Source organism: Carassius gibelio, chromosome A11 (genome assembly GCF_023724105.1).
Source record: "Carassius gibelio isolate Cgi1373 ecotype wild population from Czech Republic chromosome A11, carGib1.2-hapl.c, whole genome shotgun sequence".
In the NCBI taxonomy this organism is placed as follows: domain Eukaryota; kingdom Metazoa; phylum Chordata; class Actinopteri; order Cypriniformes; family Cyprinidae; genus Carassius; species Carassius gibelio.
The window spans coordinates 17,863,018-17,888,731 of NC_068381.1; the positions used below are offsets into that span (position 1 = coordinate 17,863,018).

At 36.1% G+C, this 25,714-nt stretch overlaps 1 protein-coding gene across 1 annotated transcript; it reads right to left on the bottom strand.

The window, feature by feature from the left end:
* Positions 1–177: 177 nt before the first annotated feature.
* Positions 178–24,521, bottom strand: LOC128022557 (anoctamin-8). Its single transcript, XM_052610235.1, has 17 exons — positions 24,138–24,521; positions 20,233–20,343; positions 18,052–18,184; positions 16,950–17,088; positions 15,756–15,852; positions 15,417–15,533; positions 14,758–14,885; positions 14,505–14,666; positions 12,858–13,010; positions 11,606–11,732; positions 11,326–11,381; positions 11,115–11,189; positions 10,302–10,994; positions 7,821–8,012; positions 7,580–7,711; positions 5,533–5,643; positions 178–5,375 (listed from the first exon to the last, which is right to left on the bottom strand). The coding sequence occupies exons 1-17, from the start codon at positions 24,289–24,291 to the stop codon at positions 4,698–4,700; spliced, it is 3,258 nt and encodes a 1,085-aa protein (XP_052466195.1). The 5' UTR covers positions 24,292–24,521; the 3' UTR covers positions 178–4,697.
* Positions 24,522–25,714: the final 1,193 nt, after the last annotated feature.

The window sequence follows — 25,714 nt, forward strand, 5'->3', positions numbered from 1 at the left end:
ATAATATAAATGATTTCTGCACATTCCACAACACATAAGTATCTTAAAGTAAATTCATATGAATCAGCCATCGATTTGCCAAAATGTAAAATAGCTATGAACTATCAGAGCCTGTTGACCGTACTAAAAAATAAACTACTTTCTAACTAAAAGAGAAACTGAAAGACAACTCAGAAAAACAATAAAATTAAATCTGTTTATTATCCCATTTCAAATTTTACAAAAATATGACAAAATAAAATAAATAAATAATCCCATTCCCTAATGTTGTTTTTTATTTTTTAATAAAGAACAGTTTTACAGTGGAACATTGGAAGAGCTCATGATAGGTTTGTGAGGTTGCCTCATCACAATCACTTCATATTTCACAGTTCAACCCAATGTAAAGTTTCTTCTCAAGTTTTCCAGTTCTTCGATAACAACCCAGTGCAGCCTCATTATACTTGCAGCTATTGGTAGCTTAACTACTCAAATCATTCAATTAAACATTAACAGAAACATGAATGTTATGAGGCCAGAGCAGATGATCTGAGATGATGTGGACAGATACTGAAACACTGCAGCAGCCTCACGGTTCACGGAGTTCAGTTCAACCGAAAAATGCCTCTTACTTCCAATTCCTCACCAACTATTGACTTTTTCTACTCATCTATAATTAAAAACATTCTTACAGTCCATCAATCGGTGGACCTGAGTTACTCTATCAAAGGAATATCAGACCAAATAAAAGAGTGAAGAAAACAAAATACTGTTTTAGGTGACAGATACTTCCTTCCTAGATTATAAATGCTGCAATGTTATAACCAAATCCAATTTTTGCATATGCGATGCAATGCATATTGTATATAAGAATATAATAAAATCTTTTAGTTTCAGTTGTTTTGAGAAAACCAATTCATATTTGGTTAAAAAATATTTTAGACCAAAAGGAAGTATATTGTTGTAGTAATGCATGAATTTTCAATGAAATTTAAAAACAAAATCAACAACAACTGAAAACTGGCATATAACCATAATTAATGTCTTGGTAAACATGTACTAAACAAATTCAGAACATAAAACAGATTCAAATTACCATTCAGGCCAAAATATTAATGCAACAACTTCTGTTGTGCAAATCATGTCAAGCAAATAAAGAGCTAAATGCATAGTTTGTTTTGTTTTCTATGAAAGCTAGAAGTAAAAATGTAATAATCGATCACTCGAGGCACCTCTCGTTCCTTCATGACCTTACACTGGAATATAAACAGCTTTACACTGATTCGAATGCTTCATAGAAACCCTTTATAGGGTGTGACTGTGACACTCTGGCTTCTGTAATGGGTTTTGATAGCAACAACTGAGCACATTGTGTTAAGATAAGACCCTCCCATAGTTGCTCAGGACAAACTTTCTATGAAAAACACAAATACAAAAAACAGCCTCTAAAGACAGAGACATTTACGGCTTCCTTCACATTTACAATCCCAAGCACGTGCTTAGCAGCTGTACACAAACACAATACGTACACTAAAATAATGTGCAAAGAGGAGGCAAATATTAATTTTGCTTCAGTAAAAAAAAAAAAACTTGGTATTAGGTAGGGATGAATAAATTAAAGTTGGCAACAAGTAGATTAATAGTAGTGACTGGATTATTTCAGTAGTGCATTAATACAAATAAAATTCAGCATTTTCATATGTAATGAGGCTGTTTACATTGGCTTGCAGGATAATGACTCATTAATATTTAACTATTAAATCATTATCATAATTAATATCATATGCTACCAGTCAACAGTTTGGAAACACATTTGAAAAGTGTAAATAATAAGAAAAAATACAAATGGAAATACCTGAAATATATGTAAAATTTATATACATAATACATTATAATTACCAATAACAACCAAAAATGTTAACAAAATGATCTTATATTTAAGCTCCTTCAAAGTAAGCTTTTTTCTTGTTTTTATAAAAAATGTTAGTTTTATATAGAAAAATATAATAATAAAAATATGTAAATAAAAATGTCTGCAAAACTTATTTGAAGTATTAAAGCAGAAGCCTTTTTTTATGACAAAGTTTGTCAGTATGTCCAAATGTTTGACTGGAGAAGTATGAAATGTCTCTTCATCTGTTTTCCTGTGGTTTATACACTATCTTGCTAAGTTTAGGGTAGTTTCCAATCTGATGTGATGCAGATACAAAGGGTTAAAGGCCGTATGTAATATATCAGCTTGAAGTTTCAGAGCCATGATATGGTTATTGGTGGCAATGCAAACACAATGACCATCAACTTCAGGAGAAGACTATCTATCCTGCCCCTCCTGCTGCCTTTGTGTACAGCGCTTCACAAAAGTGTGTAACGGATAAATGAATTTCAGACAAATAAATAATCAACATCACACACCTCTTTGCGTTTGTTTCATTGCAGTTTTCATTATTGATTTCCACTTATGAATTCATAAGAGAATATTGCCATTTGGAGCCTTTTATTCAGCATGGACTTACTAAATCACCAGTAGTTTTTGCTTGTAAAGTTGCTATTGCTCTACTAAACCAGCTGTTTTAAACACATACAAAAGTTTTCATTAACCATATTTGGAACTGCTGCTTGTGAGATTATAGTTGTTATGGTATTTTGATGGTCGTACTGTGTGACTGGTATAAATTGTTTGGTAATTTTTTTTTTTTTTTTTTCGGCAACCCAATAAAATGTTACAATTATCAGACTAGTAATTAAACATTGCCCTTTAAAAGCCGTCAGAAATGCAGCTCATGTATTCCTAATTGGATTGCAGAAAAGGCAATGTGTGTGTGTATAAGTGTTTGTGTGTGTGGGGGGTGGGGGGGGGTCTTTTCTGAAATATAGCCAAAACATTGACCAATATGGGGTGAATTCACTAAACAGTGGCACCACTGTAATGTGTATCATTTCCGCGCGCGAAACCATGCATCATTTACCAGCTGCAATCCAATTAAGCCAGGTGTTATATGCGCCGATATTGCACTGCGCCATGCGTATTTAAACTACGCAAACGTTCTTGTCATCTTACTTTATATGCAAATGAATTGCATTATAAAACGTGCTAGATTAACACTTTCGGAAAATGGACTTGTATTTAAAATGGATGTTTGTGTACGTTTCCAGGAGCAAGCAATTTTTTTAATTTTTAAAGAATTAAACATTTTATCGCTCGCTATCTGTCAGCGTTTATCGGGAATAAGGTGCAAGCATCCTCAGCACTACTAGAGGTCGACTGATTGATTGTTTTACAGATTAATCGGCATAGATACACGATTGCTGGAATAATCGGTTACTGGCATAAATCCATCGTTTTTCCAGGGTTGTGTCATAACCCTCTCACACAAGCGCTTGTCAGTGCGGGTGTTTTGTTGTTATAGTCTTCATAGTTTGTTGTTGTTGTTGTTATTGTTCTGTCTCTTCAGTTTCATTTTCTGTGAAACAACGGCCCGGGACATTGTACGTATGACTGCAAAAATTGGACGGTGCGTATACAGTACGCGCTTACTATTTGGTGATGAAATGTCTGACCCAAATGTTTAATGTCACGATTTCTATTAGTTTATATCCGGTCACTTTTATTTATTATTTATTCAGCAAAGTTGCATATTTAAAGCTACTGACGTACAGTAAGAATTCAAATTGATGTTCATGCAGCCAACATATAAACAACACATTTAAATCCAAATTATAAAGGGGATTTCCCATTAAACTACATTATATTTGACCCAAATCGTTGTTTTTTAATATATAATTTAAAAAGTACAGTATATTTTCATTGTTCAGTACAGTGTTTTTTTTCTTTTAGAAAGATCTGCACAATTTTATTGGAGTGTTCAATGCTGTCATCTCACGACCAAGTATTGGTTAAGTATTTAATTAAGTATTGTACGAGGTGGCTAATTCATATGAATTCATACGGCTTTATTAGTATGATTTTGAACGATTTGTCTAGTAGGGTTTGGGGCGGGTTAGGTATAGGTAATTCGTACAAACTCATACAAATTGTACAACTCATCAAATACGTACAATTTATCACAAATCACAAGAATTTGTATGTGTAAGTTCATATGATTTTGTACGAATTAGCCACATTGTGAGATTTACAAATTGCTGTGAGACCAGGCTGGAGTGTTATGTTTTTTTTCCCTTCAGTGTCCATTTTAAAAACTAGTGGATGGTTATCGTCCAGTGTGGTCCAACCTAAATCGTTATCTGTAAAATCCATTATCAGTCGACCTCTAGTACTCTAGATACGCTCACTTCAGTGAACTCGATGCTAAAACAAAGCACGCAACACGTGCAAATACACAACGTTAATCTGTGGACCCAGTGAATTCTAAATCCAAAAATAAACTCCGTGTTCTGCTCTGGTTTGAGAACAGTCCACATGACGCTATTTTTCATTATTAGCCATGCACACCGTACGCTTGCAGCCCAATTCTTGGGCTTGTGTGTGTGTACAACAGTGCATGTGCAAGCGATTTCATTACTCCAAAAATAAAAGTCAGATCAGTTGTGAACAAAATTGTCAGTTGGAAAATGAAGTACACCCGGGCTTTTAGTGAATTCCCCATTATTTTACTAAACAGCTTCCAGGTCAAGTCGTGCACAGCCTCAAAACATTCCTACTCTCCTGCCCTCAGTGTTACTAAGTAGTTTCTCACACTGTTTTTAAAATCATTTTCTTGTTACATCTTAGGGCCTGAAGGATCAGCATCGTATGAGGACCCATTATCCCCATTCTCTCCACAAGGGGATGGGATTTCTTCAGGGACCCCATTGAGGTCCGACTTTGTTGTGGGCTTGTCCTGCACCTGTCCCCCATCCCCTGGTTTTGAAGACTGACCCCCATTTACACATGCCCCTCCTTCTGATTTCCCAAAGTTGAACAGTTTCCCAGGATTGAAGGACTTGTTAGGGGATTGGGACCTTTCTGCCCTCTCCTGGACTGGAGGAGCTGTCGACACACTGGTCGAAGCCGCCGCTGCCTCCTTTTTGTTCTCAGGTGACTTTAGGAACTTAAAACTGAGGAAACCCGGTAGCTTGGGTTCGTTACCCGTGGGTGACTGCGGGGAACGAGCTGTGCCAGAAGAAAACTTGTTCTGCAGAGGGATGATCTGCTTCAGTTTCATGACATTATTGTTTCCGAGAAGTGAGCTGGGACGTTTGGGTTTCTCCCCACCACCCCCTGGTCTGGATTTGCCACTGTGGCTCTTGTCGTGGTGGTGGTCTCCACCGGAGGAGTCAGAGCGGCTGTCGTCTCGATCACGCCGGGCCTGATAATCCGCCTGACGCTGACGCTCCTCCTCCTCACGCTTCCTCCTTTGCTGCTCCTGGAAATGCTGCTGTGCCTGACGCTCATGCTTCTGGAAACACATGTACACCAGCAATGAATCCAGTTGCTACCAGAAGCCTAGATGTAGAATGTGTTGTACTGGTTCAACTCAAAAGAGTCTATACTACAGTCCTAATAGTATTCAGTTAACCAAATATTGTTTTGGTCAAAGGTGGATGGGGGATTACCTTAAACGCCTCTTTGCGCTGAAATTCCAGCTTGGACATTTCCTCTCCAACCCAGCTGGGGATGTCTGGTATTGCCACATGAATTATATACTTCAGTAGTACTGCAAAGTGCTGTTCACGCACAGAAAGAGAGAAAGTCAGTTTATTGCGATTCGTGTGCTAGGTCACTGAATACTTAATGCAACTGTGAAAGAGGTCAGTTCAGGAGGAACTTCAGACTTCTGGCATGATTTGAGAAGTGAATAGACAGAGCTATACTTTACGATTGGACTGGAAGCATAGAAGTAATAATGATAACATTTCTGAGTGCATTTCAAGTGCAAATGACAAAGCTAATCTCATGTGATTTACTGAGGAATTATTTTTGCCCTGAGGGTCTTATAGAAAGAAAGCTTTTCTTCTAAAGGCTGGAATATACTACACAACTTTTGTCCAGATTTGTGCCTGATTTGCAGTCTGGTGCTGAAGTCTGAGCTTCATTTTGGGCAATCAGAACTGACAGATTTTACAGAAAATCATGTAGTTTAAACTATACGTTGATCACGAATTGTCTTTATTGAAGGTAAACATTTCATTCATCCATCCAGTGTTGCATTTTGTGTTGTATCACTTTAGTACACTTCTGTAGTATTTCTCACCTCAGTACTGTTGGTCAGACTTACCTGCACAATTGACTTCATTTGTATCATGTTTATTTGTTCTAATGCTTGCCATTTGTTAACATCTCAATAAGCTTGAGAGCTTTTTACTTATATTAGCTGTACTAGTTTTTACTGCTGAGTAACTTAAGCATAAAAATTGTTCATGTTTTTTGCCATATAACCCATCCCTAATAAAGAGTTATTATAGTAACTCTGATACATAACTAAAACTGATACTAAAATTAAAACCCTTAAAAAAAACGTTATTTCATAGTTGCCAGGTAGTGATATTACGTTCGTGAACGAATCGTTCTTTTGAATGGATCTTTCAGGTGCATGAATCGTTCTCGTTCACATAATCCTTTGACTCATATTTTCTCATTCACTGGAGTTCCTCCCTCCACAGCAGCGCGGCGCTATTAGCAGTACATGCGCAGATTAGTGAACCGGGTAGCTGTGATCTGTTTCATCCTGTCAAAGAGTTACTCAACCTCGAACCAATAGCCTTTAAGTATGAGATGTGACGGAGCATGTTATTTGTTGAATGTAGTGAATGAATACGCCCTCCACTGAACAAGTTTCTTTGAGTCTGAACGAGGTCGAGAGAACTCCTCGTTCGTGAATTTGTACGTAACTCGTTTGTGAACGAAATGAATGAGAGTGTTCCGGCTCAGTCAGTCATTTGCATGTGAATCTCGATCAGCTATCAGCAGAAAGCGGATACAATGTGGCGTTTTATACTGTGCTATACTATTTTATATATTCATATTTAGCGTACAAACACAACTCTACGTTTAATCACAGATTTTTTAATATGAAAATGTCTGACCAAACAATTAAATTCAATTCAAGTTCATTTGTATAGTGCTTTTTAAGATACAAATCATTGCAAAGCAACTTTACAGAAAATTACGTTTCTACAATATTTAGTAGTAGCTTATCAGTGGTATCATTTTAATTATGCAAGAAAACCTTGCGCTTTGCTCATCTGAACAACTTTTTTTTTAATTTAACTTTAACTTTTAACTTTATTTATGTAAATAAGCAGAATAGTAAATATGCTTGTTGACTTAAGACATAACACATTTCACCTGTTGGCGTATTTATGTAATATGAAGAAATGTCACTGAACGAATCTGAACGAATCATTTTGGTGAACGAACTGAAAATGAACGAATCTCCTGAAAGAATCACAATTTCCACCGCTATTGCCAGGGCAACTTTTTTTTTTTTTTACTTAGCTTAACTTGATTTACTTAAACAACTACAGCTAAAACTGAAATAACAATGGCAAAAACTCAACAAAATGGAAAAAAACTAATTTTTCAAAATAATAATAAAAAACTAACATTATTTGTCTCGCAGTGATACTAAAATAACACTGGTGTGTATGTACTTGTACGTACCTCTAGGATGACGATGGAGATGATGGCCATCTCAGGACTGAGCCAGGGAAACAGTCTCTGTAGCTGCCCACACTGACCAATCAGATAGCAGTTCACTATGATGGCAACCAGACCCATGGCTTCCATCACTGTCTGTGCAATGACACAGGACTTTTAAACAACCTTGTTGTATAAAGACACTCTTTAGAGCAGCATCAGATGAGTATTATAATGTTTTTGAGAGTGCTCAGTGTAGTCTAACCTGCCATTGCCCGATGCTCCCCACCCTCAGGCTGAACGGTCTCTGTGCGCTGGTGCACAGTTTAAACGCGTCGCTCCGGATCTCAATGATATTGTTAATCAGGGCACACATGGCGGCCAATGGAAAGGCAGAGGAAAAGAGCACCACATATCCAAACTGAACAAACATCTCCTGGTAGTCCTGGAAAGTGTCCTGGAAAGCAGTTTAGGGACATTTTATTTTAGAGGTTTAGAGAGAGTATGTCAGTCAGAAGGATCTTCTTGGCTATACTCTCAAACACACATACATTACAGAGACATCTGTGGTAGAGTGCTCTGCTTTAAGAATGTTTAAAATACAGAAATTGTATTTTACACTACTGTTGAAAAATGTGAAAAAATCCTCAAAAAAAACAAACATTTTACTATCAATTTTGAAAACACTTAATTTTTTTTTTGTGGAGCCATGTAACATTTTTTCAAATAAATTTTTCACATCAACTTAAAAAGAACAGCATTTAATTAATTAATAAATTTATTTATTTAAAGCTGCAGTAGGTAACTTTTGTAAAAATATTTTTTTTTACATATTTGTTAAACCTGTCATTATGTCCTGACAGTAGAATATGAGACAGATAATCTGTGAAAAATCAAGCTCCTCTGGCTCCTCCCAGTGTCCTATTGCCATTTGCAGAAATGCATCGCTCCCGTTAAGAAATAACCAATCAGAGCTGCGGTCCGTAACTTTGTTTGTGTTCAAAATGTAGAAAAATTTATATACTAAGCGAGTACACCATGAATCCATTTTCCAAACCGTGTTTTTAGCTTGTCCTGAATCACTAGGGTGCACCTATAATAAGTGTTTATATTCAGACTATTTTAGATTGCTTCGGGGATACTGCGGCGGAGTAACACAGTACCTTTGTGATTCTTCATAGACATAAACAGAGAGAAGTAGTTCCGGCTACGATGTTCTTCCGCAAGACGCAAGCAGTTCTGTTTATTAACCGCTAGAGCGTCAAAGGTTACCGTCTGCAGCTTTAACAATGTCAAACCTTATTGTCACTTTTGAGCAATTTAATGTGCCCTTGCTGAATAAAAGTATTTATTTATTTTTTCTTATTTATGAACAATCAACTGCTAAACAACTTGGATACACATTCTGAGCACAAACTCAATGTTATAGTTTCAGATCCAAATGAAAACATTTTAGGGACGTATTATGTATTAGCAAAAATGTTTAGTCCATTTTAATGTACGATAAATAATTAGGCTTGTTTTAATGATGATGACGGTCAACAGATTTTTTTTGAAGACATAAAAATTAAAGCGACAGGTCACACAAATTGTTTTATTTTGTCATCATGTACCTCACAGCTGCTTGTCCACATTGATATTTTTAGTATTTTCTCTCCATACTATATAAGTCAGTGGGGACCTGCATCTGTTTGCTTACACACATTCCTTAAACTAGCTTTTGTTATGTTCAAAAGACGAAATAAACTCATTTTTGTGCAGATTCTTCAGTTTTCCAGTATCTTTGCATATTTGAACCCTTTCCAGCAGTGACTTTATAATTTTGAGAGCCATCTTTTCACACTGGGGACATTTGAGGCACTCAAACACAACTATTAAAAAAGGTTCAAACATTCACTGATGCTGAGGATTTTTCTGAAGAACAGTTCTCAGTTTAACTGTTCAGAACAAACAAGGGACTCATGCACAACTATCACAAAACAGAAAGACAGTTGTGGATCATCAGGTAAAGGCCCACTTGGAAAGGGGCTATTTTAATAATTTCAGCATTTTTCTTGTCTTGTGGACTAAATGTAAAACATCTTTTATGTACAATATCTTACTCAGGACAGTACTAAATTAAAAATAACATGCATTTAGTATGATCTCTCTTATTTATTTAAAATTATACACATTTTCACAGATTCTGCAAGGGGTGCCCAAACTTTTGAGCCCCACTGTAGATGTTTTAATACGAAGGGCAAAAAAAATTGATTGAGGGCCATGGGCCAAATGTCAATGCTGCATTATATCCAACTATATAATATTCCAATGTATTTTACTTTGAAAAATAATTAAATAATATATATATATATATATATATATATATACACACATATATATATATATTTTAAAAATCTAATTCATTTATTGTTTTTACATTTCAATGCAAGTCTAAACAGAAAAGTGGGTTGCACTTTATTTTACAGTACGTGTACTTATAGTGTACTTACAGTGTATTTATCTAAGAAAGTTCTGGTAACACAAGGTAACTACATGGGGTAGGGTTAGGTTTAGGGGTAGGTTTAGGGTTAGTACCTAGTTATTACATAGTTATTGTAATTACTATAATATACAGTTATATATAATAATATATATATAGTATATATAATATATAGTATGTACATGAGGAACAGGACTGTAAAATAAAGTGCTACCGAGAAGTGAAATCAAGTATGTAAGTAGTGAGTATGGTGTGCCGTCTGACCTGGTATGTCTGCATGCAGCTCTCCATCTCGGCCTGTGTTAACGTGGTGCTGGTTTCCTGCTCCTCGGGAGGATCCATCCACGAATCTCTCTTGGTCTTACTGTCAGCCCTCTCTAAGCCCCGCCCCCTCTTCCTGAGCCTGACTGACGTGTTGTTCTCCACTCCCGCTGGCAGCGGCTCGGCTGTCTGCTCCGCAACCCCGTTTTCATCATCATCATCATCATCATCACACATCTCGAAAACTGAGGTGGGATCCATGCCCCTCTCCATCATGGTGGGGCTCCCCTCCTCCAGGAAGCTGTCGTGCACCGGGCTGACGGTGCTAGCAGACTTACGCTCAATGAAACTGACCTTCCGTAGCTTCAGGCCGCAGTCCATGAGGCTCTCCGATTCGTTATCTTCTTCGCCGTGCCTCTCCCCAGGCTCCTCGTCCACATCCTCATCCGGGACGCCGCAGCCACCGTTCAGACACTTGCGTTCCCGTCTCTCCTCACCCATCACGGTGGGGTCACTGGGCCACACTTGTGCTCGTCCTGCTGCAAGCCGCCCGTACTTGAGCAGCGCAGACACCAGCAGCTCCCAAACGGCCCTCAGCGTGAGCTCCCCCAGTCGGTGCCGCTCGGCCAGGTAGGGCTGCAGGACTTCCTTCATGTTCTGCACAAACTGCCGGATTATCAGCAGTGTGGCCAGCATCTACAGCAACAGGAACACCACCACCTTACAAGACTGAGCATTTAAACTTCATTTGAAATGTTCACGTAAATAAACTGTAGTTAGAAGCTCAGAGCCGTTGTGCATATGGTCATATATCACCTCTTTCAGACGCTCCATGTCTTTGAGGTAGAATCCAATATAGAAAAGGCTGAGATAAGAGTTGACAAACTGAAACTGAGAAAGACAGAGAGAATATTTCAGGAACAATGCCAGTGTAGGTTTAGGAGAAGTTGTTGAATATTTACAACCAAGTCTGGTCATTAAACATTTTATATATAAATGATTGATTTATTTTTCTCTTGATACTCACCAGGACCATTTTGATGATGAGATTTTTCTCATAGGCACTCTGGAGTCTGTAGTTTTCTGTGGGAATCCGAAGATTCGGACATTAGTATTCACCTCACAGGGGCCTAACAGCTAGCCAGTGTTTATCTTAGCTTCTAGAGAGCTGAGTTCCCAAAATACAGACCACAATCCATTTCGGCTTTGTTACTTTTTATTACTGACACACTGTTCCTGAGTTTAATGCAGAACTCAGTTTTGTTGAATATAGCGTTAGTGAACACCTCCCACATGTCCTGACTCACCCATGTCATTTAGCCAGCAGGCGATCTTTCTGTACACCTCATCGCACGCCGTCACAGTGATGGCCAGCATGATTTTAGGGATGAATCTTGCTACACGTGGAAGCTCCTTAACCCCCATCACAAATTCCTGCCAAACATCTGCTCAGTACAGCATTTGCACTCACTGATATGTAAATGCATTTATTCTTTTTAATCATATATTATGGTGAAACATATGGGAGATCATTTCTGCCACAGGGTATAAAAAAATGCAATCTCATAACGGAAACCTTTTTTATTTTTTTTGCAATTCTGAGTTTCTAGCTCACAATTCTGACTTATAATATACATTATGAGAAAAATATCTGAATTGAGAGAAATCACAATTGTAAAATCTTGCAATTACTTATTTGTTACTCCGTGGCGGAAAATAAATCTGAGATATAAAATCAGAATTGAGAGAAAAGGTTAGAATTTGTGAGTTTCTATTTATCTTCATATCTCATATAATCATTTTTATTTTTTTATTCTATGGGCTTTCATAGAAACATCATATATACCATATATTATTATTATTATCATCATCATAATTGTGTTATGTTCTCATGCATGCCATGATGATCATTTATAATGTTGGTAACACTTTAGAATAAGGTTCCATTAGTTAACTACTTTCGTTAACATGAACTAAGCAAGAACAATCCTTCTACAGCATTTATAAGTCTTAGTTCATGTTAATTCCAACATTTACTAATGCATTATTTAAATCAAAAGTTGTGCTTGTTAACATTAGTTAATGCACTGTGAATAAGCATGAACTAACAATGAATAACTGTATTTTCATTAACTAACATTAACAAAGATGAATAAATACAGTAATAAATGTATTATTCATTGTTTGTTCATGTTAATTAATACATTAACTAACATTAACTAATGGAACCTTATTCTAAAGTGTTACCATAATGTTTAATGTTAATGATAAATGTTTTTAACTTAAAAAAAAAAAATCCTTTCTGCATACCCTTGGCATTTTTTGCAGCAAAGAAACAATAAAGTATAATGCACAATGTGTTTTTTTGGACATTATTATATCAAAGGTTAAAATTTTATATATGAATGTATAAGGCATTTTTTTTGGGTCCTGTTACTTTTCATAATTTGTTATTCATTATTTTAATCTGCATACATAATAATTAGAAAATGTTGAAAAATGACGGCAGGACACGTCAACTACCAAAGTTCAGTGTGTGTGAGAAAGTGTGTAACTCACCTGAAGCTCAAAGCAGACAAGCATGGCCAGGAATACAAAGCAAAGGCATAATATACAGACAGGAACGCTGACCAGCCATCTGAACACCCTCCTCCTCCACGATGGGTAATAAAACTCTTCACAGCCCGTCACTGGGCTGCAGCGCTTTACACCCTGAGCCGAGGAGCGAGAGAGACACAAATCATTTAAAGAGCACGCATCAGATGCCATTACTAAGACCAGCGATTTAATGCTTCAATTTAGTGCAGTTAATTTAGGAAAAAATAAAGCATTCAAAAGATTAAGACCTGTACATAATGTTACACTGCATGCAGTAGCTTATTGACGAACATGATGCTGGACAACGACTGACTGAGCCTATTAGAAAGCAATTATATGCTCCTAAAATTCAAGATAGCAAGGTAAAGTGTATGGGTTTTTGTCTTTATTACTGGTTTTGTCTTTTTGTATGTATATTACAGTATATGATATAAATTTGCAATATAATATGAGCAAAAGAGCTGTTTATTTTTCTCTCGCAAATATCTGCACAAGATAAAATCTCTGCTAAAAACTGTCTGTTTTGCGATCAAACATCATTTAACAAAGTCACAGCAAAGCTACTGTTTCACTACCAAATAAATCAATGGTTTTCAACAAAACGAATGAGTGAATGATTCAGTGACCCATTCCTAAAGACTGTGACTTGATTCATTTCTGAATGAATCAGCAGTTTGAACAAATCATTGGAATGAATGACTCACTTATTATGGGTTTTACTCTCATATTTAGAGTATCATTTCTTTTTTCCCCCAAAAGCATTAAATGGTTAGTTCATCCGAAAATGAAAATTATGTCATTAAAGGGATAGTTCACCCAAAAATCTAAATTATGTCATTAATGACTCATCCTCATGTCGTTCCAAACACTTAAGATCTTCGTTCATCTTCAGAACACAAATTAAGATATTTCTGATTAAATCTGAGAGCTCTCTGACCCCTCTCATCAACAGCAACGCAACTGTAATATTCCCAGGTCCAGAAACATACTGTAGTAAAGACATCAGTGGCTTAAATTAAATTACGCTTTCCCCCTGAACGTAAACAACACTGATTATGTCCAATATGTTTGTGGATGATCTCCAAAATGGCAGAAGATGTAACTCAGAGGAGAATTATTGTTGAACAAATTATGTTACTTTTGTTTTCTTTGCATGCGAAAAGTATTCTCATAGCTTCGCAAAATTGAATTTAAACCACTGACGTCACTTGGGCGGTTTTACCGATGTCTTTACTAAGTTTCAGGACCTGGGAACTTCAGTTTCGTTGCTGTCTACGGAGGGTCAGAGAGCTCTTGGATTTCATCAAAGATATCTTCATTTGTGTTCTGAAGATGAACAAAGATCTTAAGTGTTTGGAACGACATGAGGATGAGTCATTAATGACAGAATTTACATTTTTGGGGGGGAATTATCCTTTTAATATCCATTTATTATAATTATCTACGCCATAATGAATAAAAACAAAATAATGACTTTAAATAATGCTTTGTGGATAATTTCTCAGCCAAAATTAATGTGCAATTAATATGCAATTATGTATATTCATTAATTGGCGGATGATGTATTTAATTAGATTTAAATTTTGAATAGCTTGCCGTAGTCGTTACCCTGAACTGGGGTCTGGGCTCCTCCAGTGACTCAGATGGGGTGTCCAGTGTACCCCACTTATAGGCGAGCTCCGCCCCTCTGCGTTTCCAGCGCTCCAAGAACAAGGTGGCCCACACCACATTAAAGAGAGCAAACACCACACAACAGATATCCCTGCTGGTCTAAGAGCATAGCGACAGAAATATCAATCAAACCAACAATAGTAGCAGCTCCTGGAACAGAGTGGAGCAGTCACTTTGTGTGGTTTAATACCTGATCTGATTCTGTGAGCATCCACAATACAAAGCCAATGACGGCTGGATACAACATGGAAGTGGTGTAGAAACCCAGCCAGGCGAAGTACATGGCAATCTTCACTCCAAAGTAATCACAAATATCATCTAACAAAACAAATCATTCAAGTATCTGAGTGGGGCTGCAGCAACAAAACATAATCAGTAATAAAAAAGCCAATTTGTTTTTGTTTTTATGAATCGATCGCATATATAGTAGGACTGGAATAATTTGGAATAAAATATACATTTTGATAAATTAATCATTGATAGACATTAAATATAGGTTTTGAAATTCTCAAGTACTTGTATTTTAAAACTCTATGTAGAAATGTATAAAAACTATTAACTATTTTCCAATAATACAGAATTTTTTCAATAATGCAACAGTAGCCGATTATTTTTTAAACACAACATAAATGTGCTTAATAAAAATTAAGATTAACCCATATTTCATTATTGTTTAGTAAAATTACTTACTTAATATTGCAAAAACAAGAATAGCGATCAAAATTGTCAAAAATGGGAAACCATCTTAAGAGCAGCTGGGTTTTCAGAAACATTATTAGCAAAATTCTTTTTCAATTCTAAAATAACAACAAATGGGAAAGAATGCTATATTTCATAGTCACTACTGACCCAGTGGCTGTTTTTCACACACGGCCTGCACCCATGACTTCATCAGCTGTCCCAGAATCCTCTGCTCATGAAGCGGGAAGACTTGCTGGATCACACCTCGCGCCCTCAGCTCAGGAACTGGAACAGACACACAGTTCATGCTCACTAACACACACACAAACAACATGAACAGCTATTCAAAGCTGTGGTAAAACTTCTCCTTCCAGAAATGTGCACTACATCTGTCACCAACAACATATAAAGCCTCAGCCTGCAGACCATGGAGATACTGAGCTGTATGTACATACAGGCCACTGGCACAGATCAGGGCTCTCAGGAGGTCAAAGGTGAAGGACTCACTGATTGGCTGTCCTTCCAGGAAGTGGATGTTGTGAAGGGCCTCCCCGTGTTTAGCTCTGAGATTGTCCAGCCAGTATTTGATTATGCTTTGACGTTCCTGTGATATGGAAAAGAACAAGGTTCAATCTACAATAATGTTCATGTTAAACAAAATGTACAACCAAAGTCCATGTTGATGTCTTTGAGGTGGCACTTCTTTTTAATTTTACATATGATTTATTTATATATATTATTATGGTTTTTATTAATATTTTTTCAATATTTTTTGTTAAGTTTTATTTTATGTTTACATTTTTTTATTTTACTTTTGTTATGTACTTCTGTTATAAAAAAGATTGTAATTTTAGTTTTAATACTAAAAACTTTTAAAAAGTACAGTATTTCTGTATGTTATTATATTTCAGCTAAGAAATTTTATATATTTAATATAATTTACCAGTTTAGTGATATTGCAAAATATAAATTGTGTAATTATTATTTTTTTTACGTTTATTTGTGCTGTACAACTTTTACACATTTATATATATATATATATATATATATATATATATATATATATATATATTAGTGATGTTAAACGATTCATCACATCTAAAAGTTTTTGTTTATATAATATATGCCTGTGTGCTGTATATTTATTATGTATCTAGAAATACACAAACATACATGCATTGCATATATTTAAAATAAATTACATTTATATAAATATTTATATTCACATAATTTATATTACATATCAATATTTTATATATAAACAAAACATATTTTCCTAAATATATACATGCGTGTGTGTGCATTTATAAATTCATATTAAATACACAGCACACACGCATATATTATATAAACAAAAAATAATTATTTTAGATGCAATTAATCGTTTGACAGCACTTATATATATATATATATATATATATATATATATATATATATATATATATATATATATATATATATATATAAAGCTGTTTTGTTGACATAAATGAATGCATGTGATATTAAATAAGAATTTTTACTTGAATAAAACCAGTTTATTTATATGTTACCATTTTAGGTTACTACTTTTTACTGTATGCAATCCCAAATTTATAACTTTTTGTCCGTTTAAATGAGATGTCATCAGTAGTCTTGATAACAAAGGGGACTAAACAAACGTAATGCTGTGTCAAAACCTTTACGCTCAATATTGTGAAGGACCTGTGAGGTGAAGAAACAGAGTTCACTCTCAATGTTCTCATAGATGTAATCTTCCTCACAGGAGAAACTGCGAGAGCCGCCACCAAACTCCGGCTTCACCGCTTTCTTCAGCCCCATCTCTTCAGCCCCTCGTAAAAGACTGACCACACGAGAAAAACATACATCAGCAGAGTCAAACTCAAGATTGCCTTGAACCAGGAACAATAATAAAGCACAGAAGAAATGTAACAAACTGTACGGTAGCATTAAAAATGTTGGTGTAAGAAGATTTTTTTTTCAAATGAACACTTTTATTAAGCAAGAATGCATTAAATTCAGTGTTAGTTTTGTATCATTGAGATACTATTGTAGTATCAGTAGTTAATATTTTGAATTTTTATATTTTATGTTTTCATTTAGTTTTAAAGTTGTATATTTTAATAATTTTTATTAGTTTGTTACTTTTAAAGTTTGTATAATAATACAGTTTATATGATATGATATATAATTATAATTTGTCTATATAGTTTTATTTATAAAAACAGTAATTTTAGTCATTTTAATACATCACGTTAAACTATTTTAAAATGAGAAACGTTGATTTGCTCATTCGCTGAAATTAAATAAGCCTTTTTTTAAAGTTAACAATTATTTAAATGTATATTTCAAACATTTAAATTTTTTTTTAATCTTTTACAAAAATATTGGGCAGCACAACTGTTTTCGACATTGATAATAATCAGAAATGTTTCTCGAGCAGCAAATCTGCATATTACAATGATTTCTGAAGGATCATGTGACACTGAAGACTGGAGTAATGAAGCTTTGATCACAGAAATAAATGTCTTCATATAAAAAACACTTAAAATTCAAATCATATTTCACAATATTACAGTTTTTTTTATCAAATAAATAAGCATGGTAAGCATTATAGACTTCTTTCAAAAACCAACCCCAGTAATTTGAACTTTAGTGTATTTCATAAACCATCTTGATTCAATGAGCTCCCATAAGGTCCACAAATTCTTATGTGGCGTACATGACAATGACATCAGCATCACCTGAAGAAACCTTCACAAACATAGGAGATCAAACTAAAGGAGAGATAAAAGCTCCCTCTCACTTTTCGTATGTGGCCGTGACGAAGAAGGCGTACATTCTGGTGTGTTTGTGATGTCGGATCTGAATAATGAGCTCTGGGACGCCGAGCCGTATGTGGTTCAGAAGCCAGAGCAGCGTGTGGTCATCTGTGGTGTCTGTACAGAGGCAACAATAACAATAATGACCAATATGATATTTATTACACTGAGACTCAGTTGCTAATGGATGTTTTCTATTTACACATACAGTAAGAACTTAAGAAGTTATGTGTAACTTACATACAGTAAGAACTACAGGAGAACTTCTCACAGATATTTTCCATCGAACTAAAACTAGGAACTTTTAGATGCACGCTTTCCAGTTCCAAAAATGGAGAAAGTGAGGCACCGCCATGATCAATTAAAAAAGAGAAGGTGTGTCCTGTTTCAAACTGGTTTGTTTTTTTACGCGCCTGCCTTTACTAACATCCGAGTTCACCATCCTTTCTCCCCCTTCTCGTTCCGTGAACCTCTGGAGTTGTGAGTTTAGACTTTTTTTTTTTTAACTGTTCCTGTGTTGTTCAGCAACTACAATTCATTTTAATCCTATAATTTTATATTATAATTTATTTAAAGTGATTAAATTGTAATGAAAAATAAATAAAATAGCTAAAGTAAATCGTAAGTGGAAATGCATCTGTCAATTCTGTCATGAGCATACATCAGCAATAACTCATGTTTAGGGGAACTGGGCATTATTAATATACCATGTAAGGTGGTATGTGCTAGAAATGGGTAAACCGCTATCAGCAAGGCAGTGAAACATACCCCTTGTCCCCCCTTGGGCTTATTAGCAGGTGGTCACCCTATCTGCATCACCGAAGCGACATTTTATAGAATCTGATCTGAATGCAGGCAGCGTACGCTCTTCTGTGTCAGTCGCGCCCAAAGACAGTAAAAGAAATGGACACAGCGACCCCATTGAAACTCAATTGAGACAAGTGAAGCCCATTTTTAGCGTTTTTTAGCACTTCCGTTTCTGGCGCGCAGACTCAAACGAAGCTTGACGACGTCAGCAACCTGTCTGACAGATGTAAATCTTCTAGTAGCTGTGTGTGCAAACTGCCATCGTTAATCTTGCAGAGACGGTGAGCTTGAGCGGGAGTTCTTTGTTGTGAGTGAGCAGGAGTAAGTATTCTGATTAATTATTTTGCATAGTATTTTAAAATGTAACGCCAGTACACCATATTAAGTTAATTGCCTGCGAGCTTCTCCTCCTGTCTGTACGGTAATGCGACAGAGAGTTGAGTGGTTATGACGCAATAGTTAGCCTATTTTTTACAAAAACTGTTTCTACATAATGTAAAATAGAAGGTAATGGAGGCCTTTATACATTGTCGTGTATCTTTAGAAATAAATAATGGACAAACGGAGTCTTTAAACGCCTCAGATGTAAAGTTATTCGCTGTCAAAGTGACGCCAAAATGAATGGGAGTCAATGGGATGCTAACGCAAGTGAAGTTCTGCTAAAAGATGGCAGCCCCCACCCGACTTCAACTTCCGGTCGACTTCCTTGCCGCCTGGTCGCGCCACAAGGAAGCACTGTTTTCTTTCAAATCACAGCATAAATACACGTAGAAACAGCGCATCCTTGTGGTGCGGCTGACACAGAAGAGTGTAGGCAGTTAATGTGATGTGGGGAGACAGAGGAGACAAATTGTTGAATAAAGTCGTTATTTTTGTTTTATTCAAGTACAAAAAGTAATCTCGTCGATTCATAACATTACGGTTGAACCACTGATGGCAGATGGACTATTCGGACGACGTCCTTCATACTTTTCTGGACTTTGACAGCATATGGGACAGACACAAGCCTCCCGGTTTTCATCCAAAATATTTTAAATTGTGTTCGAAAAGACGAACAAATCTTTTACCGGTTTGGAACGAGTATCCCTTTAACCTTGTTAACATGTTTGCAATTTTTTTTAAACAAATATACAAATATTTATGCATTAATCATAAATAATAGTTGTGCATTATATATTTCTTCTCACATATATGTTACTTGGTGGTATTACACTACATATATATTATATGAATATTTATATCACGGTAATGAAAGATGACCAAATTCAAATACCAATGCAATATCATAGCATTATTTAAAATATATATTTTAATTATTTATTCTGTGTTTTGCAAGAAATATAGAAAGAAAGAGACACCTGGAAATGTCATAAGGACATCACAGTTCTCTGTGGGCACCGTCTTCATCCAGGATTTATGGGACATGATGTGTCTTCCAGCCTGCAGCAGCCGCTTCCCAAATAATTTATCTGAGAAACACAACAAGGAGAGAGAAAGAGAAAAGAAAACAAACGTCATTCACTTTGCAATGTTGCTATGTACACCCCCCCCCCACCCCCACTCACAGTGCCAAGATTAAATACAGTCTCTCTCATTCCCCTTGAAACATGAGAAGAAGACCGAACCGAATGCTCCAGCGCTGGGGTCCTGACAGCACCAGGGTATGAAAATCAACAATAGCCTCAGACACCAGGAATGCAATTAAAACCCGTTATTATTATCTGGTGACGCTAGAGGCACATTTCACAAAAAGTCTTTCCTAGTGATTTGAACATTTTTATTAGTGTTTAAATCAGTTTCAGAGTCAAACTGATGCATTTATTTGGAGTAACTATTTAGAGACTCAAATGCATTTTACAACAAGTACACAAGAGGTTCTGGTCAGTGGGACACAGTCTATATAATCTAACATAATCTCAGCTCACTATCCAGCACTTTACTAAAGAATCTCCTAGAGAAATAAGTTTAGCATAAAGTATCCCTATCACCAAATAAATACCAGTGCTTGATATTTGCAGTAATAGCTTTTAGATAATGAGATGTATCAATAATTTCATGAGAAATTAATTCCTAATTTGTTATATTTATTGCAAGATAACTGTACTGTGAAAAACGTAATATGTTTTTAAATAACCTATGCGTCATAATTGGATTAGATTTTATAAAAGGTTATGTTCATCGGGGGTTTAATTTAACATTATTGCACCATCATTTGTGTTACCCTGACAGTATTTTGTGTTTGCTAATGCTGTGTATGTATGTTTATTAGCCTTTGCTTATAGAAAAGACAGTTTTTATGAGTTTCACATCATAATGTAGCTTATATATAGCAAGTAATAGTTATGATAGTAGCTAATATAATAGTAATAGTTATGATTACGTAATTAACGTAATAAGCGTTTTTTTTATATTCAGCATGTGCGCGCTTTCGCTTAACGTAATCAGCGTTGTTTATGTTCAGTAGACAGCGCGCGCATGCAGAATGAAAACAACGCTCATTACGTTAATTACGTTCTTGGATACTCTCCAAAATGGCAGAAAACGGTAGCTACTGACTAAGTTATGTTATTACTGTTTTCATTGTGCACAAAAAGCATTCTCGTAGCTTTGTGAAATTGCAGTTGAACCACTCTTGTCACAAGTACTATTTTACAGATGTCTTTGCTACATTTCTGTGGTTATATCTCTGCTGTTTATGGAGGGTCAGAGAGCTCTCAGATTACATCAAAACTATCTTAAATTGTATTCCGAATATGACTTACGGGTTAGGAACGACATGAGGGTGAGTAATTACTGACCGAATTTTCATTTTTGTGTGAACTATCCCTTTAAATGGAACATAAAAGAAGAGATTTGGAGAATTTTTTTTTGTCCATACAAAGGAAGTCCCCAAAATATATTGTATAAATAATATAATATATTAATAATGCCTGAAACAATAACACAGTATATTTAACTTCAAGTGAATTTTGATTTATTTTTCTTTCCCTGTCTAATCCACACACAGGACAAGTCAGAACAGATGGCTTTACTACATTGTCTGAAGTAAAGCAGCATCATCAAACTCATAACACATGTCACTAAGAGACACGTGTAATCTGGCCAGTCATCAGTCAGAGCTCACTGGCTCGGTTTCTTAGAACTCTCTAAGCTTTATTTTTACTCGGTGTGTAAAGCCGAATGCAGAAGTGATGCCATGCTGTCATAATGCAACACATTTCCAGCCCAGGATAAGTGAAAGAGAAGACAACAATTAGACGTACAGAGAAAACACATTTAAAAAATAATAAGCAATGAAATCTGTGAACTTCTTAATGGAGGCTACACAATCCAAGGCAAATCCTCTCCATTTCTGGATTTTTTTCAAACGCTGCAGTAATTCCCCACTGTAAGTGCACTTCTGCTGTCAGAGGCCGGACATTAAAAAGTGCTACAAACGGTTATTCCACAATGAAAGGATGCTGATAATGAAAGTACTGCAAAAAAAGCAATATTTCACACTGCTGATGAGCCAAAAACACATAGCCAATGAAGAATTTACTGCATTAAACCTGCTACACGTTCTTTACGACTACATTTGAATAGAAAAAGAACATTCAGCCTCTTATGCTGTTTTTTTACATCTAATCTGGAGTCTGTTGTATTTGCTTATGAACGTGAGAAACATATCTGTAACAACTGCTGCTATTATGGGATGTTGAAGGAGCAAAACCTTATCTTGAGTGAGTTTTGAGAGCGTCTCGAAATGTATGCATGTGTCATTTGGAAACACTGGAGTTGAAACAGGAGATCACTAGCTGTAAAAGACAGCTGTAAACTTTCACGGAGAGTTCTTCTGTGAGGAAGCAAACAATCTCAAAACTTATTGGCTTAGGTTTGCCATTAACCAACATAATGCAGTATGTGTAAGAGAGGGGAAACAACAATAACTTAAACCCATGTTTGATACACTCTCAGAAAAAAAAGGTACAAAAGCTGTCACTGGGACAACCTTTTCAAAAGTTACAAATATGTAGCTACATTTTAGGTACTTCCATGCACACTTTAGGGGGAAAATTAAGTAGAAAAGTGTACATTTTAAAAAAAGGTGCATCAAATCATCACAAACCATCCTCTTCTCTTAATCATTAGAAGAAGACACTTTAAGCAAGATGGTGTTATACTGATTTTAGTTCATTAAACACATTTTTACAGTGGTGAGAAAACAGCAGTTAAGAAAGCATCTGATCATAGCGATGTGGTTATGTTTGCATGAGCTCTGAAATTCTGCACTCCGGTGACAACGTCACATTTCTTTATATAGTACTTTATTTTATAGCAAAAAGATTGCTATGAGGAGCATCTCAACATTATGAACTTTTATTGGAAAAGTGAATAAAAATCAGAAACAAAGAAGAAGGTTCAAGATTGTGTTCTTAACGGTTTTAGAGAAGAAAGGAACAATAATGAATCAATTGCAGATGACTTGAATCAAATAAAAAAAAACTATTAATGCAAATTATTTGGTTATATATAACACATACATCACTGAGACGTCTATTAGACTATTTACATCTTCAAGACCTATTTTTTGAATGTTTGTTTATCTGCAATCCATTGGACGTTTCCTATATCAGATGTCAAATAGACGTTTAAAAGATGTCTTAATATGTTTAGGATACTGAATGTAAGTAAAACACACATCTATCAGATGTTTGTCCACAGCTGAAAACACACATCTGGGTTGTTGTCGTCTACATGTAGAAGATACTCATGCTTCGACTTACAAAAAAAAAACAAAAAAAACTACTTTCTCATCAGTTGCACATGGCGAACAAAGACAACCAGAGTGATGATGATAAAAGTCCCAATGCAGTTGGACTAAATATCAGCACTCTTAAAACCAGGAGGATCAGAACTAACTGCCAAAACATCAACAGTTTCACCAAACAGAAAATAAAAGCATCTCAGACAACTTGAACCTGCCCAAAGGCCTGTGAATAATGACTAATGTGCAAAAAGTAGCGTATGGCCCATATTATGTAGACTGCAGCTCCATCTGAATGATGCTGCCGCATGACCTTCTATAGGCCACAAACACACCAGCACGGAGAGCAACACATGTATCCCGGCTCTGGAATGGGCATGAGGGGCAGACAGCATAACAAAGCGCCGCATTGTTCATTCTGCCCGAAGGATATGCCTACTGGTCTGCCCCTTATGCCCGCTCTCCTCTCGCGTCACATCCACCTGTCCCGTCAGTATCCACCCTACCCGGACTCACCCAAAATGCCCGCTGATGTGGGCTGCGGGGCAGCGCTGTGCTGCTGCTGCTCTGGCCGCTCCGGGTCTCCCTGCGCCCGGTGTCTGTGCCGCGAGCTCTCGCTGTCGCTGCTGCTCGCGGGGGATGCAGCATTGGCCGTCGCCGTGTCGGGCATCACGCTGCCGCCGCTTCAGCGAGGAATGGGTGTAGAAATGGGACGAGTGTGTGTGTGGGTACACACCGGCTGGGTTAAATGAAGGTGAGGGTGAAGTGAAGGTTGTTGTGAGTCATCCTGTTCGGGGTGCGAGAAGAGACCAACCGCGGCGTGAGGAGGAGTACTATGGTAGAGGAGAGGAGGGACCAAGAGGGGAAGAAATACACCGCCTCTCTCTCTGTCTGCTTTCAAACACTCAGATCCAGACTGCCACCCTCTCATAGCAGACATGCATGAGCTGGCCGACCTCAGCAGGAGTGTATTGATGTATCGATGTGTACATTAGAACCTCAGCATTTAGAATGTCCAAACTCTTTTAGAATGAAGCTTTTCATTCTAGAGAGATTTGCTGACTTATAGCCTATATGCAATATATTACCATATTATTTATGTGTATATTTTTCCCAAAAAGTTACAGTACTTTTTTCAAGTAGTAAATAAAACGATCATTGTATGTTTTGCAAAGAAAATACTACTTTCTACAGTCTTTCTACTTCCAAATTTCATGCTTAATTCAATATCTTTCAGTTTACGCAAGATTTACTTTTGAGTGAAAATTGTTTAGCCTATACCTTGTTTGCACTGGAACCTGCAGTGAGAATCTTTTTGTCAACATTTTTATTTATTCCTGCAAGGTCGCCAAATTCATTTAAGTACAAATATTACATCACAAAACAGTTACAAATGCTGTTTAAACTATTATTAACATGTCAGAATAATTTACAGTAAAACTGATATTAATTGCATCGGCACCATTGGTTACTTTACTTACCCAATCCTTGCATAAATGTTCGAAAAAGAGTATTTGTGAACATATTTCTTCCTGAGGGACTAAAAATGAGTCACTCACCTGAAAGGATGAAGCAGGGTATTATTTATTAATTAATGCAAAAAATATCTTCCTTGCTGAATATTTCAGAATGGCTTAACTATGAAGGTGATCTAATATACATCTCTGTGAACAAAAAAGCATATTGAAGGCATATAATGGGGTGATTTTCTCCACAATCCAGGCAGATCTAGTCAAGAATAATTATTCCCATACAGTCTAAAATGTGATTTACATTTAAATGGTGATTTATATTAACATTAACCTCATTTTGTTTTATTCAAATACAGTTCTGTGTTTAAATTGCTGTAAGATAGTATAAATAAGTGTGCAATAAACACAGTTGTATATTGTCTGTAAATGTCACAACACATTTTCGAACTATCTCATTACCACGAATCTGAATGCACTAAAATGATAAACACTGCATTTTTTGAATAGAAGATGAATTTATTTAGATGAATAGAATAGGTCTGTAAAAAAGATCTGATCATCAAATGTTAGATTTGATCATCAGATGAAATAGCTTTCACAAGCAATCACCTCAGTTTACAG